At 50.5% G+C, this 21,698-nt stretch overlaps 1 protein-coding gene across 1 annotated transcript in view; it reads right to left on the bottom strand.

The window, feature by feature from the left end:
* LOC309560676 (diacylglycerol O-acyltransferase 2-like) overlaps window positions 1-21,698 on the bottom strand; it is a 39,331-nt gene that overhangs the window by 9,608 nt on the left and 8,025 nt on the right. The window contains exons 4-7 of the mRNA XM_082264298.1: window positions 18,599-18,669; window positions 12,010-12,214; window positions 6,332-6,506; window positions 4,500-4,702 (exon numbers count right to left, since the gene is read on the bottom strand). Of these exons, the coding sequence (XP_082120424.1) occupies window positions 4,500-4,702; window positions 6,332-6,506; window positions 12,010-12,214; window positions 18,599-18,669 (654 nt within the window). The remainder of the gene's footprint in view (window positions 1-4,499; window positions 4,703-6,331; window positions 6,507-12,009; window positions 12,215-18,598; window positions 18,670-21,698) is intronic.

The following is a 21,698-nucleotide window of genomic DNA, read 5'->3' as shown; positions in this document are numbered from 1 at the left end:
TTAGCAAGGATGTTTTTAGCAAGGGCAATGCATTTTCAGCTGGCCAAGACTGCAAACGGGTCTAATGGCTGGGTGTGCTCCAAACCCCCACCTAGCTATTACACCCCAGCAATGGCAGACGTTCGTATCATCCTGAAGACAACCAAGAGACACTTATTCACAGAATTTAAAGACACCTTCCTAGAGGGTAATTAAAGACCCCTTCCTAGAGGGTAACATCAATTTTAGTTTTAATGTTAGCTCTGGCTCTTGTTCTTTGCTGGTCAATCCAATTTGGGTATCGGGACAATCAGGTAGTCCACAGCTGGGCTTTAACTTTAGTTTTGGCACCGGAACTAGATTTGTAGGATCTACAACCTGTGGGACAGGTATAGCAGCCAAGCCATTTCACCAATGAAACTCCGGGTTGTTTCCAAGGGGAGTTTCTGTGAATACATAGGGGAAGACTGCTGTTCTAGGATAGTAGACAACAGTGATAAGGTAACTTCCTTGCAAGGCAGAGCCAGAGCTATAGCTTGTGAGGGTTGGAATCCTTTTAATGTTTTGGGGATTTTTTTGTTCTCCATTTGGATCTTGGTTGAAGGAAATGGGAGTATATATACTTATGTTGTTCTTGTTTCTATTCCTCCTATACAATCCTGTTGTCTGGTCGACCGAGTCACCAAAGCCTGAGCAGATGACTTCGTCCTGATTTGCTGAGAGAAGACACCCCAAGATTCCGCCGCTGCATCTGATGCCAAGGACCCCAGCCCGACCGATGGTCAACGCATCTCATCATCTCATCATCTCATGCCCTCCCTAAGAAGTCCTCTCCCAAAGAGCGGAACCCAAGTGTTTACTTTCGATGGATTGTTTTTATCATAAGAAGATTCATCAAGGGACACATGGGAGCATAAGACAAAGAGGAGGGGCTGTTGTGGAAAATGTGATTGTGAAATTTCTTTAGTTAAATAATCATGTCTCCCAGTGTCCACTGACACCAGTGTTGGGGGTTTGGTATTGCATCCATTGACACCAGTGTTGGGGTTTGGTATTGCGTCCATTGACACCAGTGTTGGGGTTTGGTATTGCGTCCACTGACATCAATGTTGGGGGTTGGTATTGTGTTCACCGACACCATTGTTGGGGGTTGTTGTTGCGTCCCTTGACACCAATGTTGGGGGTTATTTCGTCCACTGATAACTAATGTTGGGGTATGGTATTACGTCCACTGACCTCAATGTTGGGGGGGTTACTGCGTCGACTGACATCAATGTTGGGGGTTTGGTATTGCGTCCACTGACATCCATGTTGGGGGTTATTGCGTCCACTGACATCAATGTTGGGGGTTTGGTATTGCGTCCACTGCCATCCATGTTGGGGGTTGTTATTGCGTCCACTGCCATCCATGTTGGGGGTTGTTATTGCGTCCACTGCCATCCATGTTGGGGGTTGTTATTGCGTCCACTGACATCCATGTTGGGGGTTGTTATTGCGTCCACTGACATCCATGTTGGGGGTTGTTATTGCGTCCACTGACATCCATGTTGGGGGTTGTTATTGCGTCTACTGACATCAATGTTGGGTGTTGGTATTGCGTCCACTGACATCAATGTTGGGTGTTGGTATTGCGTCCACTGACATCAATGTTGGGGGTTATTATTGCGTCCACTGACATCAATGTTGGGGTTTGGTATTGCGTCCACTGACATCAATGTTGGGGTTTGGTATTGCGTCCACTGACATCAATGTTGGGGGTTATTATTGCGTCCACTGACATCAATGTGGGGGGTTGGTATTGCGTCAACTGACATCAATGTTGGGGGTTATTATTGCGTCCACTGACATCAATGTGGGGGGTTGGTATTGTTTTTACCGCCACCAGTGTTGGGGGTTATTATTGCGTCCACTGACATCAATGTGGGGGGTTGGTATTGTTTTTACCGCCACCAGTGTTGGGGGTTATTATTGCGTCCACTGACATCAATGGTGGGGCTTATTATTGCGTCCACTGACATCAATGGTGGGGCTTATTATTGCGTCCACTGATATTCATGTTGGGGGGTTATAATTGCGTCCACTGACCCCAATGTTGGGGGTTGGTATTGCGTCCACTGACATCAATGTTGGGGGGGGGTTGGTATTGCGTCCACTGACATCAATGTTGGGGGGGGGGGGGGGTTGGTATTGCGTCCACTGACATCAATGTTGGGGGGGGGGGGGGGGTTGGTATTGCGTCCACTGACATCAATGTTGGGGGGGTTGGTATTGGAGATACAACAACTTTAAAGCTTAGCCTATTACAGATTAACTGCAGTTCACAAATGGGATAGTCGATGTCGCTAATGCTCAGTGATATGCTATGCATTTCTATGATGTGTTGTAATTTCCTGTACACTGTACTGAACTTGTTGGTTATCCCTTCCTGTCTGTTCTTATTACAATTAGGTGACATGTTTTGATTTCTGTGTTATGTTCCAATAAAGAAGCCAGTTCATGTTTACTCCACAATGTCTGATCTGAATGGACTCCGCTGCACCCAGTGATCACACTCTGCAACAGTTATTGCGTCCACTGACATCAATGTTGGGGGTGATTATTGCGTCCACTGACACCAGTGTTGGGGGTTGTTATTGTATCCACTGACACCAATGTTGGGGGTTGGAATTGCGTTTAGTGACATAAGGTTTGATAACAACCCCCAACATTGGTGTCAGTGGATACAATAATAAAGCCTAACATTGATAGCAAGGCTGCTGTGAGAGTAGACTGAACGGGCTGAAGATTTTCCTTAGTGCGCAGATGAGCCTTAGGATACAGGTATAAGGATAGTTTAAGTTCATTTATCAACCAAGTCCACTGCCCTCCAAAGGTATCCCCTTTGCAGCCTTCTCATAATCATTAGACACCTTGGAAAGTATTAATCCATCCACTATCACCAGAGCCCCTCATATACTGGTTATGTGATCAAACTGCCTTTGTCCTTTTCCATGCCTCCTTATGGACTATGATGGATAGATACTCTCCTGAAAGTCTAGGCGACCCTTGATGCATTTACTCTGCATTTACTCTGCATTGAAGATAGACAGTGTCTAAAGCCCCGTACACACGTACCGATTGTCGGCCGTAAATATTTGGCTGCCGACCGATCGGCCGATTGTAGGCTTGTTAGTATGATGCTTCCGACAGCGCATTTTCGTCTGAACCGAATCTGTCGTGCAAGCATTAAAATTTTTGTTGGCCAACACCAGAACAGCTGAATGTTTGCCAGTCAGTACAGAATTCGGCTGACAGACAGCAGATTAGCAAGACTGGGCATGCTCAGAAAATAAAGACAGGGAAAGTCAACCATCACATGACATGACATCACTTCTGCAGTCGGCTGTTGGCTGACAAAATTTGTGTGCAGTTTTCAACAGACAGGACAGCCTTGGACAAAAGACGGCTGATTGTTCGACCGACGATCAGTACGTGTGTACGGGGCTTAACTGGTACTGTGGGAATCTGATCCTCTGCATGGACAATTAAAGCCTCGTACACACGCAACGATTATTGGCTGCCCGATCGTCCGTCTTTTGTCCAGAGTTGTGTTTTGTTGGTTGGAATGTGCCTAGACTGCACACGAATTTTCTTGCCCAAATTCGACTTCAGAAGTGACGTCATGTGTTGGATTGCTTTCTTTGTGTTCTTTCTTCTCTGAGCATGCCCAGTCTTGCTCATCAGATTTTACCCTGTCGAAATCTGTACTGACTGCATGAAAAATCGGCCGTTGTGTTGACTGCCAACAAAAATTTTATAGTCTGCACATCAGAGTCGATTTTCGGCTTGTTAGTATGATGCTTCCGACAATCGGCAGATCGGTCGTGGACGAAAATTCCCTGTCGATTTTTGACGTGTGTGTACGAGGCTTAGTCTTCAAACACTCTTAGGCGGTTGATTTGCCTCTATATATGTGGGACCATCTTTGATAAACAACACTGTGAATCCTCTACACCTACCCTTCCCTGAAGAAGCCGAATAGGCAAAATGCATTAGGTACCCCTACCTTGCACCACTCTACATCTGGGGGTGTCTGTGGGGCTGGGGGTGTGGGTAAGAGGTCCACATAGATGTTGGTTGTTGTACAGAATTTTACAATATGTAACATCTATTTCAACAACCATTTCAATGTATTTTCAATAAAAAGGCTTTCTTTTTTTACAATAAAAGGTTTTCTTCTCTTGTTTGTACTTTCTCTCAGGCGGTAGAATAAGCACCAATATAGCCCCCCCTTTCTAGCCTATATACATACCCTTTTTCTGTTGTATATCCTTGGGGTGATGGTGCAGTAGTTGACTGGCAAACATTGGGGTTATTATTGTGTCCACTCATCTCAATGTTAGGCTTTATTGTGTCCATTGACACCAGTATTGGGGGTTATTATTGCAGAGTTCTATTGAAAGGATTTTATTTTAATCCAAAGAATGCACCTTTTTAGCTCAGTTGTTTTTATTAGAATCAGATTAAATGGGGACACTTACTGACGGTGGTGATTGGGTGGGAGTACGGGATGAACCCCTTGGAGTCCGGTGAGCTCAGTCCTCGGCCGTAGAAGAAGCACGGAGCAAAGCCACAAAGTTTCTGGAATTTGCACTGAAGTGAACGCAGGAAAGTTCCCTCGGAGAAATGGATCTGCTGGTAGAGGTTCGTCTCCCCGAAGGAGAAGGAGGGGACCAGATCCGCCCTATACAGAGAGAAGAGACCCACAGTCATTACAACCCCAACAAGGCCAGAGTTGGATGAAAAGAATTATCTCCTGGTGTAGCTGCTCGACCTTTGTACATAACCCCAGAAAAGGTCATGATGTCCCAGAAATAGAATAGAATCTTGTACTCAAAATTATTTTCACTCTACACCTAGAAACCTGGAGATCCCCGACCACACCTCTAGAAAAGCCACACCTTCCACAACCATGGCCAGGGCTGTGGGGTTGGCCAGAATGGCCCGCCAGGGGTGCAGGCTGGGGGGGGTGCAAAAACACTGGCAGCGTAGTGTAGCAGACACACTGAATTACCACTCCTCCTTTCAGCCTGCGCCCCCGGCAACCGCCCCCCCCCCACCACCCTCCCTCTCTCTCTCCAATCCCGGAAGCCACTGCTCACTGCTCTCAATGCCCTCAATGCCTCCTGGTGGACACAGGCAAAGTCAGTGTCCCCTTGTCACAGGGCTCCGCCCACATGGCCATCATTTGGCTCCTCTAGTCAGCTCCAGGCAGTTCAGCGGTGGGTGATGCACTCTGTACCTGAGAGGCCAGCCCCCCTTCCGTGATTGCAGAGAGTTGCTGTGTGTCCCCCTCCCACTAACTTCCCCCATCCCCCCTTCCATCCCCCCCTTCCATCCCCCCTTCCATCCCCCCTCCCTTCCCCCTCCCTTCCCCCCTCCCTTCCCCCTCCCTTCCCCCTTCCCCCCTCCCACTCCCTTCCCCCCTCCCATCCCCTCCCACTCCCTTCCCCCCTCCCATCCCCCCTCCCCCTCCCACCCCCTCCCACTCCCTTCCCCCCTCCCACTCCCTTCCCCCACTCCCTTCCCCCCTCCCACTCCCTTCCCCCCTCCCCCTCCCATCCCCACTCCCCTCCCACTCCCTTCCCCCCTCCCACTCCCCCTCCCACTCCCTTCCCCCCCTCCCACCCCCCCTCCCACTCCCTTCCCCCCCTCCCACCCCCCCTCCCACTACCTTCCCCCCTCCCCCTCCCATCCCCACTCCCTTCCCCCTCCCACTCCCTTCCCCCCTCCCACTCCCCCTCCCACTCCCTTCCCCCCTCCCATCCCCCCTCCCACTCCCTTCCCCCCTCCCACTCCCCCTCCCCCCTCCCTTCCCCCCTCCCACTCCCTTCCCCCTCCCCCTCCCACTCCCCCCTCCCACTCCCTTCCCCCCTCCCATCCCCCCTCCCACTCCCTTCCCCCCTCCCACTCCCTTCCCCCCTCCCACTCCCTTCCCCCCTCCCACTCCCTTCCCCCCTCCCTTCCCCCTCCCCCTCCCCCCTCCCTTCCCCCCTCCCCCTCCCCCCTCCCTTCCCCCTCCCACTCCCTTCCCCCTCCCCCTCCCCCCTCCCTTCCCCCCTCCCACTCCCTTCCCCCCTCCCCCTCCCATCCCCACTCCCACTCCCTTCCCCCCTCCCATTCCCTCCCCCCCTCCCATCCCCCCTCCCATTCCCCCTCCCACTCCCCTTCCCCCCTCCCACTCCCACCCCCACTCCCCTCCCACCCCCACTCCCCTCCCACCCCCCACTCCCCTCCCACCCCCCACTCCCCTCCCACCCCCCACTCCCCTCCCACTCCCCACTCCCCTCCCACTCCCACCCCCAATACTTACCCATACTCCAATGCCAATCTCACAAAGCCACGCCTCCGACTCAGAATGAGGGTTGTCACTCCCGGCTGGCAGGATAAGGACTCCGCAGCACCACCTATGACAATAACCACAGCATTGCCACAGCCCTTCTGGGACAGAGTATATCCAATCGCTTTTGTGGTCACGGGACACAGTCCTGGGGGAGAGAGACATGGAGGGAGGAGATCACATCATACAGTCTGTTATACAACCGCAAGTACCTTCCTCTCCTAGCAATCATGGAAATATGGACTGCCAAACAGCCAGCCAGGGGTTCAATGAGGACCAACTGCATTCCTTAATGTCAGCCCTGAAATTCCCCCGAAAGCTGACATTGATACCAAGAATCCAGCCGCATCACTCTGCTCTCTCCTCCTATCAGCATGTCCCTTTCATCACATTTGAATGTTACATAGTTAGTGATGTTGAAAAAAGACACCAGTCCATCCAGTTCAGCCTTGTGTGTCTACTGTTAACCGTACATTATATACCCCTGTATGTTGTACATTGTATAGCCCTGTATGTTGTACATTGTATACCCCTGTATGTTGTACATTGTATACCCCTGTATGTTGTACATTGTATACCCCTGTATGTTGTGGTCTCTAAGGTGCCCATCTAATAGTTTTTTGAAACTATCGATGCTCCCCGCTGATACGACTGCTTGTGGAAGAGAATTCCACATCCTTACCGCTCTTACAGTGAAGAACCCCTTACGCACTTTAAGGTTAAACCGCCTTTCCTCTAGTTTTAGTGAGTGGCCATGTGTCTTATTGTATTCCCTTACTCTAAATAGTTTGTTCCTTATGCTCGGGTCGCCAGTACAGTATTTGTACATTGATATCATATCCCCCTCAATCGTCTCTTCTCCAGAGAGAATAAGTTCAGTGCTTGTAGTCTTTCCTCATAGCTGATGTCCTCCATTCCCCTAATTATTTTTGTTGCCCTTCTCTGGACTTTCTCCAGTTCCAGCACATCCTTCCTGAGGACCGGTGCCCAGAACTGGACAGCATACTCCAGATGTGGCCGGACCAGAGTCTTGTAGAGTGGGAGAATAATCTCTTTATTTCTGGAGTGAATCCCCTTTTTTATACATCCCAGTATTCTGTTGGCTTTGCTTGCGGCGGCTTGGCATTGCATGCCACTGCCAAGCCTGTTGTCTACCAGTACCCCCAAGTCCTTTTCCATCCTAGACTCACCCAGAGGTTCCCCCCCCCTAGCGAGTAGCTTGCTTTCTGGTTTCTGGCACCCAAGTGCATTACTTTACATTTTTCTACATTAAACCTCATCTGCCATGTAGTTGCCCACCCCGTTATTTTGTTCAGGTCCGCTTGTAAGGTTTCCACATCCTGCATAGAAGATATTGGCATGCTTAGTTTAGTATCATCCGCAAATACTGAGATTGTACTAGATATCCCCTCCTCTAGATCATTTATGAATAAATTAAACAGGATTGGTCCCAGGACAGAACCCTGGGGGACCCCACTTTCCACACCCGCCCAATCAGAGTACTCCCCATTAATCACCACCCTCTGGACTCTCCCCTGGAGCCAGTTCTCTATCCAGGTACTCACCTTATGGTCCATACCTACCTTCCTTAGTTTGTACAGTAAGCGTTTGTGGGGAACGGTGTCAAAAGGCCTTTGCAGAGTCCAGATACACCACATCCACAGGCTTTCCCTTATCTAGATGGCAGCTCACTTCATCATGGAAGGTTAATAGATTGGTTTGGTAAGAACGATTTTTCATGAATCCATGCTGATTACTGCTAATAATACCATTTTCATTACTAAAGTCTTGTATGTGGTCCCTTAACATCCCCTCCAAAATCTTGCAGACTACTGATGTTAGGCTGACCGGCCTATAGTTACCCGGGATATATCTCGGCCCCTTTTTAAATATTGGTACCACGTTGGTGGCTTTTTTCCAATCAGCTGGCACCATACCTGTCTGTAAACTATCCTTAAAGATCAAGAATAATGGTCTGGCAATCACCTGGCTGAGCTCTTTAAGAACCCTCGGGTGCAAGCCATCCGGTCCCGGGGATTTATTTATGTTAAGTTTCTCTAGTTTAGTTCTAAGTCTATCTTCTGTTAGTCATGGCAGCACTTCCTGAGGTGTATTATTTAGTTCAGCCTTACAAGCTGGGTTCGTGTAGCCCCCCAATTCTTTTGTGACAACTAAAGAGAAGAAATTATTTAACACTTCCGCCTTTTCTCTGTCCTCTGTGGCCATTTTTCCTTTGTCATCTTTTATGGGGCCAATGTGTTCTGGCCTCGCTTTCTTACTGTTTATATACTTAAAGAATTTCTTGGGGTTCTTTTTACTCTCCTCCGCTATATGTCTCTCGTGTTCTATTTTAGCCGCCCTGATTTCGTCTTTACATTTCTTATTACACTCTTTGTAATACTTGAATGCTGCCAATGACCCCTCAGTCTTGTATTTTTTGAAGGCCTTTTCTTTAGCTCTAATATACATTTTTATGTTGGAGTTTAGCCACCCAGGGTTTAATTTTGCTCTTTTAAAATGTATTTCCCTTTGGAATACACTGGCCAATCCCCTTGTTTAGTATGCTCTTGACGCTCTCCCATTTTTCCTCCGTGTTCTTTGTTCCCAGGGTTCTATCCCATTTGATATTTTCTAGCAGAGAGCGCAGTTTAGGGAAATTGGCTCTTTTGAAATTCAGTGTCCTTATATTACCCCTCTGCTTCCTATTACTGTAATTAATACTGAAACTTATTGACCTATGGTCACTGTTTCCTAAGTTGCCCCGTATTTCTATATCCGTGAGCAGGTCTGTATCGTTGGTAATCAGTAGGTCAAGTACCGCATTGTTTCTTGTCGGTGCGTTCACCATCTGACCCATGAAATTGTCCTGCAAAACATTTAGGAACTGCCTAGCCTTGGCTGAGTGTTTTCTTCTGCCCAGTCTATATCAGGATAATTAAAGTCCCCCATTATAATGACATTTCCCATCCTTGCTGCCAATCCTATCTGTAAAATGAGGTCCGCCTCCTCCTCCTCCTCCCTCAGGTTGGGGGGCCTATAGCATACGCCCAATATTACCTTCCCCCACCGTGCCTTCCCTTTGAAGCTCTACCCATAGGGATTCTGCCTCATCCATAGCTCCATTATTAATATCATCCCTCATATTTACCTGTATACTGTTCTTAATATACAAACATACCCCCTCCCCCTTTTTTTACCTTCTCTATCTCTGCGATAAAGGGAATACCCCTGAATGGTCGCCATCCAGTCATGAGAGCTGTCAAACCAAGTCTCTGTAATCCCCACAAAATCTAAATCCTCCTCAAACATCAGCAGCTCCAGCTCTCCCATCTTGTTGGCCAGGCTTCTGGCATTGGTATACAAGCCTCGTAATTTTGATTGGTTACATTTATCCTCTTTTGATGTTTTTAGGCTGCTCTTGTGATTTTTCCCCATACCCACCCTGGGTATAGGAGATCCGAACACCCTACCGCTAATGCCCCCATTTCTGCCCTCTGAAACTTGCTTTCCACTGGCTAATTCTACATCTGTACCCTCCCCCCCCCCCCCGTCACCTACTTTAAAAGCCCCTCTAACTTTTCGGCCATCCTCTCACCCAGTACGGCTGCACCCTCCCCATTTAGGTGCAATCCATCCCTACCAAAGAGCCGGTGGCCGACTGAGAAGTCGGCCCAGTTCTCCAGGAACCCGAAACCCTCCTTACTACACCAGCTCCTCAGCCACTCGTTAACTTCCCTAATCTCCCGCTGCCTCTCTGGTGTGGCTCGAGGTACAGGTAGTATTTCTGAAAATACTACCTTGGAGGTCCTAGTCCTCAACTTAGCGCCTAAGTCCCTGAAATCGTTTAGGACTCTCCATCTTCCTCTGCCTATGTCATTGGTACCCACGTATACCATGACAGCTGGGTCTTCCCCAGCCCCACCCAATAATCTGTCCACCCGATCCACGATGTGCCGAGCGCCCGGCAAACAACAGACTGTTCGGCGCACACGGTCTTTGTCACAGATTACACTGTCTGTCCTAATAGAGTCCCCTACCACCAGCACCTGTCTTTACTTTCCCTTTCTCCCGGCCTCACTGGAGGAGTTCTGCCCCTGGCAGCTAGGGGCGTCGCTCCGCTCCAGCAATGCTGGTCCCTGACTGGTTTCCCCAACATCACACAACAGGGCGAATTTATTGGGGTGCTCCAGCCCAGGATCAGCCTCCTTGCCTTGTTCCCTTCTACCCCTCCTAACTGTCACCCCTCTAAACTGCTCTGATGCCTGCACCTCCGATACTCCGCCCACCTCTGTGCAGGCCCCTGCCTGCACCTGATTGGTACGATCCTGGCTCTCCTCCGGTATGGACATTCGTCTCAGTGTTGCCAGCTGCTTCCCTAGATTCAGGACCTGAGCTTCCAGGGAAGCAACGTACTTACATTTTGCGCATTTGTATTCGCCCTCGATCACATGACCGAGGAACGCATACATATCGCAAGATGTACACCAAATCGCATCTCCACACCCGCCAGGCATTGTACCTACTAATCTAATCTAATGGGGATTTAGTAATTAAAGTCTGTCCTGTGTGGCTATTTCCTGACTTCCTCACTCTACCTTCTCACCCTGATTGGCTCCTCCAAGGAAAAAAAAAAAACAATTTTAAATAAAATCTATTTTTTAATCCCCTAAGGTAATCCAATGAGCCTTAATTAACTCCTTCTTCCCCTTCTCACCTTAGCTATTATTTTTATGTTGATTTTATTTTTTTACTTTTTTTCACTATTAAAGTGATATGAAAATCTAAGAAAATCTAAATTTTTTGTGATTATTTCAGCTGCTGAAAAGGTTTGAATATGCGGCTTACTTGTCTTTGAACCCTTGCCTGTGTTCCAGTTTACACCAGTACAATCCCCACTGGTTTCCTGTCTCAGGGTGGCTCCTTTTCTTGCAGCATCCCTTGGAGCCGCTAGAGTTGTGTCTCCCTACACTGTGTGCAGCAATAGAAACTCACAGCCCCATAGCCAAGGATGGCAAAGCACTATTTTGTTCCTCCCTTGCCCCCACCTCCCCCCTTCTCCAAGCTAGCAGGCTGGCTGGAGGCTGCACTGTCCCCTGCTTCACATTCTTTCCTGTGAAGACTGGCAGTACAGGGAAGCAGCACTGAGAGAGATAGAACCAAAACTGGCAGTTCAGGGAAGCAGCACAGAGAGAGAAGGAGGAACCAGCAGCATTGAAAGTTGTAAATTGCAAATGCTGGGGTAAATACCCACCTCCATTGGTCATATACTCCCCAAGTACCCACCCCTGCTCATCAAATACTCGCCCAGTACCTGCCTCCACTCATCAAATACTCGCCCAGTACCCGCCTCCACTCATCAAATACACTCACCCAGTACCCGCCTCCACTCATCAAATACACTCGCCCAGTACCCGCCTCCACTCATCAAATACACTCGCCCAGTACCCGCCTCCACTCATCAAATACACTCGCCCAGTACCCGCCTCCACTCATCAAATACACTCGCCCAGTACCCACCTCCACTCATCAAATACACTCGCCCAGTACCCGCCTCCACTCATCAAATACACTCGCCCAGTACCCGCCTCCACTCATCAAATACACTCGCCCAGTACCCGCCTCCACTCATCAAATACTCGCCCAGTACCCACCTCCACTCATCATATACTCGCGCAGTAGAGGAAGGCGGAAGTTTCCCGCAAGTGTCGCCAGATGGGGCCGAATTCCGGGGAATTTCTGGGAGAAGCCGGTAGATTCCGTCACAAAGTTGCAGAAGGCTCCGATGCAGAGAATTCCGTGCGGATGAGAGCCAATGATGTAATTCCTCCCCGGAGGAAGGGGGTGTGTCTTCACCAGCTGTGAGGGTGAGAATAGGACAATATCAATGACTGAAGAAGAGGATTTACCCACTCGCTGAACCAACTTTTTCTGGCACGTTTTTTTTACAAGTTTAAATCAGTATTTTTTTGCTAGAAAATTACTCAGAACCCCAATCATTGAACCATTTTTTTGGTTAAACATTGAACAATTTTTTTTTTTTTTTTAGCAGACTCTAGGGCAGGGATCCGCAAACTACGGCCCTCCAGCTGTTACGGAACTACACCTCCCATGAAGCATTGTAAAACTCTGACATTCACACCTGACTAGGCATGATGGGAATTGTAGTTCTTGAACATCTGGAGGGCCATAGTTTGAAGACCCATGCTCTAGGGAATAAAATGGCGATCATGGCAATTTTTTGTCAGGTGGTATCTGCACAACAGTTTTGCAAATGCAGTTTTAACCACTTAAGCCCAGGAAGATTTTACCCCCATTCCGACCAGGGGGTATTTTGCGATTCGGCACTGCGTGACTTTAACGGACAATTGCGTGGTCGTGCGACGCTGTACCTAAACGAATTTGGTGTCCTTTTTTTCCCCACAAACAGAGCTTTCTTTTGGTGGTATTTGATCACCTGAGCGATTTTTTGATCACACGCTATAAACAAAAAAAGAGCGTCAATTTTGCAAAAATAGCAATATTTTTCACATTTTTTTATATGAAATTCCCCCCAAAAAAAATGTAAAAATCAAAATTTTTTAACATTTTCGGCCAATTTGTTTTATGCTACCTATGTTTGGTAAAAAAAAATCGCAAAAAGCGTATTTTGATTGGTTTGCGCAAAAGTTATCGCGTTTACTAACAAAGGGAAAGATTTTTGTCATTTTTGTTGTTTTTTTTTAACGCGTAATGGCGGCGATCTGCGATTTTTTTTGCGGTACTGCGACATTGCGGCGGACAGATCGGACCCTTGACTGACATTTTTGACACTTTTGGGGTTACCAGTGACATTTCTACAGTAATCAGTGCTATACATATGCACTGTTACTGTAAAAATACACTGGTAGTGAAGGGGTTAACTTTATTTGGGAGGGAGGGGCTGTGTGTGTCCCTAGGGGCGTGCTTTCTATTGTGATTGGCTGTGGCTTGAGATGTAAGGACACTGATCAACGGATCTACATAGTAGATCCATGTGATCAGTGTCTTTACAGCGAGGAGAATGACAGGTGGCTTGTTTACACAAGCTGCCTGACATTCTCCCTCTCCCCCGCCGATCGCCGAGTGGCCGGCGGACATCGGGTCCGCTGGTCACACGCGCGGGGGGGTCCGTGACCACGCGGGAGTGGGAGCGCGCCTCCGGGGGCGCGCGCTCGCTCCCTAGACCCTCACAAGCAAGCAACGTAGCCCTACGTTAGTTTGCCAGTGAGGGGCTGACCGCCGACGTAGATAGTCGTGCGGCGGTCGGCAAGCGGTTAATGGAAAAAATACACTATACAAAAAAATTGGGTTTTATATCGTTTTTTTTTTGTTTTCAAAAGTGAAAGATATTACGCCGAGTAAATAATACCGAACATGTCACGCTTTACAATTGCACACACTCGTGACATGGCGAAAAAACGATGATACTTATAAATCTCCATAGGCAACGCTTACAGGTTACCAGTTTAGAGTTATGGAGGAGGTCTATGAATAGAATTATTGCATTCACTCTAACGATCGCGGCGATACCTCACACGTGTTTACATAGCGTGTTTCCCCGAAAATAAGACCGGGTCTTATATTAATTTTGGCTACAAAAAAACACTAGGGCTTATTTTCAGGGGAGGTCTTATTTATTTATTTATTTATTTACGGAATGTACAATGACGGTCTTAAAGTGATTGTAACCCTAAAATAAATAAATATCCTGATCCTTTAACTTCTTCCGGTCCACGCTATAGCCGAAGTACGGCTACTGCGCGGACTCGAATTTCCGGGAGGCCGTCTTTATACAGCCTCCCAGTGACAGGATCCCCGCGAGCGCGTATCGGGGAAAATCTGTGTCGGCCGTGTCCCTTGGACACAGCCAATCACAGATCGTGGTAAATGGCCAATCACAGCGGACTGTGCAATGAGAGATGATCTCACATGTAAACATATGAGATCATTTCTCATCGCCAGCGCTCCTTCCTCACACAGAGACTGCAGTGTGAGGAAGAGGAGAGCCGATCGGCGGTAAGGGGGCACAGAGGAATGTAATCAGGGCACTGATCACCAGTGCCCTGATTACACAAGGTAAATACAATACACTAAGTGCCCGCCATCAGTGCCCACAATCAGTGCCCATAGTGCTGCCAGTCAGTGTCTGCTCATCTAGGCACTGATGAGCACTGACTGGCAGCACTATGGGCACTGAGTGTGGACACTGATGGTGCTGCTCATCAGTGCCGCCCATCAGTGCCACCCGTCAGTGTCCAGCAGTGCCACCCATCAGTGTCCAGCAGTGCCACCCATCAGTGTCCAGCAGTGCCACCCATCAGTGTCCAGCAGTGCCACCCATCAGTGTCCAGCAGTGCCACCCATCAGTGCCGCCTATCAGTGCTCATCAGTGCGGCATATTAGTACCTCCTCATCAGTGCCACCTCATCAGTGCCACCTCATCAGTGCCACCTCATCAGTGCCCATCAGTGCCGCCTCATCAGCGCACATCAGCGAACGAGAAAAATTTATTTTCAAAATTTGCTCGCAGAAAATAAGAAAAACTTTTTTTTTTTTCTAATTTTTCTGTCTTTCTTTTTTTTTTTGTAAGAAATAAAAAACCCAGAGGGGATTAAATACCACCAAAAGAAAGCTCTATTTGTTTGAAAAAAATGATAAAAATTTCATATGGGTACAGTATAGCATGACCGCGCAATTGTCATTCAAAGCGTGAGAGTGCTGAAAGCTAAAAATTGGCCTGGGCAGGAAGGGGGTGAAACTGCCCGGTAGGCGATTGGTTAAAGCATGATAGACAGCACAGTCCTTGTGCTGTGTCATTTAGCCCTCCCTATGTTCTAAAAACCTGGAATAAAACAATAAAATGTAAAAAAAAAAAAAAAAAAAGGGTTTTGCGTCTCCTGCCTTCTCTCTCCCTCTCCCTGTCAGCTCAGGAGTCAGCATTATGACATTCTGAAATCTCAAAAATAAACCTTGGATAAAGTCATTGTAAAATTATGTAATAGATTTTGTAAAAAGATTATTTAATGTGCAGTGTGTCTTTTTTTGTAAGTTTATTTTGGAAAATACCTTATTTACAGCGCCGCTGGGCGCTCACGTGACCCTCCGGAGCTCTACTTTCCCTCTCCGAATACTGCAGAGGGAGGGGCTGAGATCCCCGCTAATGTCAACCCAGCTCCAGGCACTGCAGAGGGAGGGGCCACTGACGTCAGCCGGGAGAAGAAGATCTCCAGCGGGTCACGTGAGCGTCCAGCGGCTCTGTAAATAAGGTATTTTCCACAAAAGAAGTTACAAAAAGGAGACCCACTGCACATTATATAATCTTTTTACAAAACCAATTACATGTTTTAACAAGGATTTTATCTAGGGCTTATTTTCAGGGTAGGGCTTATATTGCAGCCATCCCTGAAAATCACGCTAGGGCTTATTTTCAGGTAAACAGGGTATGTGAATGCATTGGCTATTGAGTGAGAGCACAGAGGGATGGGGGCGCTTTACTTTTATTTTTTTATTTATTTTACTTTTATTTTTTTTTACACTGTGCCTTTCATTCTCCCCCCCTCCTCTCCCCTGATTCTGTACCCGAGCACGGAGGGATGGGGGTGTTTTATTTTTTTTTATTATTAATATTATTATTTATTTTATTTTTCATTTTTACACTGTCCCTTTTATTTATTTTTTCTGGCTTCTTCAGGTGAGCACAGAGGGATGGGGGCACTTTAATAATATTTAAATGGAAACATAGGAGAACCCGCCGGGGGAGACACAGGAGAAAACCCGCCGGGGGAGACACAGGAGAGGAACACGCCGGGGGAGACACAGGAGAGGAACCCGCCGGGGGAGACACAGGAGAGGAACCCGCCGGGGGAGACACAGGAGAGGAACACGCCGGGGGAGACACAGGAGAGGAACAACGCCGGGGGAGACACAGGAGAGGAACAACGCCGGGGGGGACACAGGAGAGGAACACGCCGGGGGAGACACAGGAGAGGAACCCGCCGGGGGAGACACAGGAGAGGAACACGCCGGGGGAGACACAGGAGAGGAACACGCCGGGGGAGACACAGGAGAGGAACCCGCCGGGGGAGACACAGGAGAGGAACCCGCCGGGGGAGACACAGGAGAGGAACAACGCCGGGGGAGACACAGGAGAGGAACCCGCCGGGGGAGACACAGGAGAGGAACAACGCCGGGGGAGACACAGGAGAGGAACACGCCGGGGGAGACACAGGAGAGGAACACGCCGGGGGAGACACAGGAGAGGAACAACGCCGGGGGAGACACAGGAGAGGAACAACGCCGGGGGAGACACAGGAGAGGAACACGCCGGGGGAGACACAGGAGAGGAACACGCCGGGGGAGACACAGGAGAGGAACACGCCGGGGGAGACACAGGAGAGGAACACGCCGGGGGAGACACAGGAGAGGAACACGCCGGGGGAGACACAGGAGAGGAACAACGCCGGGGGAGACACAGGAGAGGAACAACGCCGGGGGGGACACAGGAGAGGAACCCGCCGGGGGAGACACAGGAGAGGAACCCGCCGGGGGAGACACAGGAGAGGAACCCGCCGGGGGAGACACAGGAGAGGAACCCGCCGGGGGAGACACAGGAGAGGAACCCGCCGGGGGAGACACAGGAGAGGAACAACGCCGGGGGAGACACAGGAGAGGAACCCGCCGGGGGAGACACAGGAGAGGAACAACGCCGGGGGAGACACAGGAGAGGAACACGCCGGGGGAGACACAGGAGAGGAACACGCCGGGGGAGACACAGGAGAGGAACAACGCCGGGGGAGACACAGGAGAGGAACAACGCCGGGGGAGACACAGGAGAGGAACAACGCCGGGGGAGACACAGGAGAGGAACAACGCCGGGGGAGACACAGGAGAGGAACAACGCCGGGGGAGACACAGGAGAGGAACAACGCCGGGGGAGACACAGGAGAGGAACACGCCGGGGGAGACACAGGAGAGGAACACGCCGGGGGAGACACAGGAGAGGAACACGCCGGGGGAGACACAGGAGAGGAACACGCCGGGGGAGACACAGGAGAGGAACACGCCGGGGGAGACACAGGAGAGGAACACGCCGGGGGAGACACAGGAGAGGAACACGCCGGGGGAGACACAGGAGAGGAACACGCCGGGGGAGACACAGGAGAGAACACGCCGGGGGAGACACAGGAGAGGAACCCGCCGGGGGAGACACAGGAGAGAACACGCCGGGGGAGACACAGGAGAGAACACGCCGGGGGAGACACAGGAGAGGAACACGCCGGGGGAGACACAGGAGAGGAACATGCCGGGGGAGACACAGGAGAGGAACATGCCGGGGGAGACACAGGAGAGGAACACGCCGGGGAGACACAGGAGAGGAACCCGCCGGGGGAGACACAGGAGAGGAACAACGCCGGGGGAGACACAGGAGAGGAACACGCCGGGGGAGACACAGGAGAGAACACGCCGGGGGAGACACAGGAGAGAACACGCCAGGGGAGACACAGGAGAGAACACGCCGGGGGAGACACAGGAGAGGAACACGCCGGGGGAGACACAGGAGAGGAACACGCCGGGGGAGACACAGGAGAGGAACACGCCGGGGGAGACACAGGAGAGGAACACGCCGGGGGAGACACAGGAGAGGAACAACGCCGGGGGAGACACAGGAGAGGAACAACGCCGGGGGAGACACACTAGAGGAACAACGCCGGGGGAGACACAGGAGAGGAACACGCCGGGGGAGACACAGGAGAGGAACACGCCGGGGGAGACACAGGAGAGGAACAACGCCGGGGGAGACACAGGAGAGGAACAACGCCGGGGGAGACACACTAGAGGAACAACGCCGGGGGAGACACAGGAGAGGAACAACGCCGGGGGAGACACAGGAGAGGAACAACGCCGGGGGAGACACAGGAGAGGAACACGCCGGGGGAGACACAGGAGAGGAACACGCCGGGGGAGACACAGGAGAGGAACACGCCGGGGGAGACACAGGAGAGGAACACGCCGGGGGAGACACAGGAGAGGAACAACGCCGGGGGAGACACAGGAGAGGAACAACGCCGGGGGAGACACAGGAGAGGAACACGCCGGGGGAGACATAGGAGACAACACGCCGGGGGAGACATAGGAGACAACACGCCGGGGGAGACATAGGAGGAAAACGTCCCGTGTGCATGACGCTTGATTCTGATGAAGACATTCCCGGAGTTCTCATACCTGTACAGGGAAGTAATCCCGAAAATGCTTCCACAGAGCCCAGTTCCGCACCCACTCACAGCGCCGACCCCCTGTAATATGAAAATATAAAAAGAACAAAGGGGGTCAGACAATTTATTTCCATTTTAGAGATCTACACATTATGAGAGAGGAGTCCAATGCCATAGACAGAAAGGACGGAACCATCTTTGTTCAGGTGTCACCATCCATTTCCTGGACTGAGATTTGAGCTCAGAGTGACACCATCATGTAAACCCTGGAGGGGGCGAGGGAGGGGAGACAGAAGAAATATTTCCTCCTCCTCCTACAAAGTTACAATGTACAGTCTTATCACTGGGGGAGGAGGAGGAGACTGAGGAAATGTTTCCTGTACAGGTGAGGGGAGGAGGAGACTGAGGAAATGTTCCCTGTACAGGTGAGGGGAGGAGGAGGAGACTGAGGAAATGTTTCCTGTACAGGTGAGGGGGGAGGAGACTGAGGAAATGTTTCCTGTACAGGTAAGGGGAGGAGGAGACTGAGGAAATGTTTCCTGTACATGTGAGGAGAGGAGGAGACTGAGGAAATGTTTCCTGTACAGGTGAGGGGGAGGAGGAGACTGAGGAAATGTTTCCTGTACAGGTGAGGGGGAGGAGACTGAGGAAATGTTTCCTGTACAGGTAAGGTGAGGAGGAGACTGAGGAAATGTTTCCTGTACAGGGGAGGGGAGACTGAGGAAATGTTTCCTGTACATGTGAGGGCAGGGGAGACTGAGGAAATGTTTCCTGTACATGTGAGGGGAGGAGGAGACTGAGGAAATGTTTCCTGTACAGGTGAGGGGAGGAGGAGACTGAGGAAATGTTTCCTGTACAGGTGAGGGGAGGAGGAGACTGAGGGAATGTTTCCTGTACAGGTGAGGGGAGGGGAGACTGAGGAAATGTTTCCTGTACAAGTGAGGGGAGGGGGGAGACTGAGGAAATGTTTCCTGTACAGGTGAGAGGAGGGGGGAGACTGAGGAAATGTTTCCTGTACAGGTGAGGGGGGAGACTAAGAAAAGATTTCCTCAGTCTCCTCCTCCCCTCACCTGTACAGGAAACATTTCCTCAGTCTCCTCCTCCCCTCACCTGTACAGGAAACATTTCCTCAGTCTCCCCCCTCCTCTCACCTGTACAGGAAACATTTCCTCAGTCTCCCCCCTCACCTGTACAGGAAACGTTACCTGTACAGGTGAGGGGAGGGGGGAGACTGAGGAAATGTTTCCTGTACAGGTGAGGGGAGGGGGAGACTGAGGAAATGTTTCCTGTACAGGTGAGGGGAGGGGGAGACTGAGGAAATGTTTCCTGTACAGGTGAGAGGATGGGAGGGGGGAGACTGAGGAAATGTTTCCTGTACAGGTGAGGGGAGGAGGAGACTGAGGAAATGTTTCCTGTACAGGTGAGAGGAGGAGGAGACTGAGGAAATGTTTCCTGTACAGGTGAGGGGAGGAGGAGACTGAGGAAATGTTTCCTGTACAGGTGAGGGGAGGGGGGAGACTGAGGAAATGTTTCCTGTACAGGTGAGGGGAGGAGACTGAGGAAATGTTTCCTGTACAGGTGAGGGGAGGAGGAGACTGAGGAAATGTTTCCTGTACAGGTGAGGGGAGGGGGGAGACTGAGGAAATGTTTCCTGTACAGGTGAGGAGGAGGAGGAGACTGAGGAAATATTTCCTGTACAGGTGAGGGGAGGGGGAGACTGAGGAAATATTTCCTGTACAGGTGAGGGGGAGGAGGAGACTGAGGAAATGTTTCCTGTACATGTGAGGGGGAGGAGGAGACTGAGGAAATGTTTCCTGTACAGGTGAGGGGGTGAGGAGACTGAGGAAATGTTTCCTGTACAGGTGAGGGGAGGAGGAGACTGAGGAAATGTTTCCTGTACAGGTGAGGGGAGGAGGAGACTGAGGAAATGTTTCCTGTACAGGTGAGGGGAGGAGGAGACTGAGGAAATGTTTCCTGTACAGGTGAGGGGAGGAGGAGGAGACTGAGGAAATGTTTCCTGTACAGGTGAGGGGAGGAGGAGGAGACTGAGGAAATGTTTCCTGTACAGGTGAGGGGAGGAGGAGGAGACTGAGGAAATGTTTCCTGTACAGGTGAGGGGAGGAGGAGACTGAGGAAATGTTTCCTGTACAGGTGAGGGGAGGAGGAGACTGAGGAAATGTTTCCTGTACAGGTGAGGGGAGGAGGAGACTGAGGAAATGTTTCCTGTACAGGTGAGGGGAGGAGGAGGAGACTGAGGAAATGTTTCCTGTACAGGTGAGGGGAGGAGGAGGAGACTGAGGAAATGTTTCCTGTACAGGTGAGGGGAGGAGGAGGAGACTGAGGAAATGTTTCCTGTACAGGTGAGGGGAGGAGGAGGAGACTGAGGAAATGTTTCCTGTACAGGTGAGGGGGGAGGAGACTGAGGAAATGTTTCCTGTACAGGTGAGGGGAGGAGGAGACTGAGGAAATGTTTCCTGTACAGGTGAGGGGAGGAGGAGGAGACTGAGGAAATGTTTCCTGTACAGGTGAGGGGAGGGGGGGGGCTGAGGAAATGTTTCCTGTACATGTGAGGGGAGGAGGAGACTGAGGAAATGTTTCCTGTACAGGTGAGGGGAGGAGGAGACTGAGGAAATGTTTCCTGTACAGGTGAGGGGAGGAGGAGACTGAGGAAATGTTTCCTGTACAGGTGAGGGGAGGAGGAGACTGAGGAAATGTTTCCTGTACAGGTGAGGGGAGGAGGAGACTGAGGAAATGTTTCCTGTACAGGTGAGGGGAGGAGGAGACTGAGGAAATGTTTCCTGTACAGGTGAGGGGAGGAGGAGGAGACTGAGGAAATGTTTCCTGTACAGGTGAGGGGAGGAGGAGGAGACTGAGGAAATGTTTCCTGTACAGGTGAGGGGAGGAGGAGGAGACTGAGGAAATGTTTCCTGTACAGGTGAGGGGGGAGGAGACTGAGGAAATGTTTCCTGTACAGGTGAGGGGGAGGAGACTGAGGAAATGTTTCCTGTACAGGTGAGGGGAGGAGGAGGAGACTGAGGAAATGTTTCCTGTACAGGTGAGGGGGGAGGAGACTGAGGAAATGTTTCCTGTACAGGTGAGAGGAGGAGGAG

Source organism: Pelophylax lessonae (assembly GCF_965119305.1).
Source record: "Pelophylax lessonae genome assembly, chromosome: 7".
Lineage (NCBI taxonomy): Eukaryota > Metazoa > Chordata > Amphibia > Anura > Ranidae > Pelophylax > Pelophylax lessonae.
This window is presented reverse-complemented; position numbering and strand designations above follow the sequence as displayed.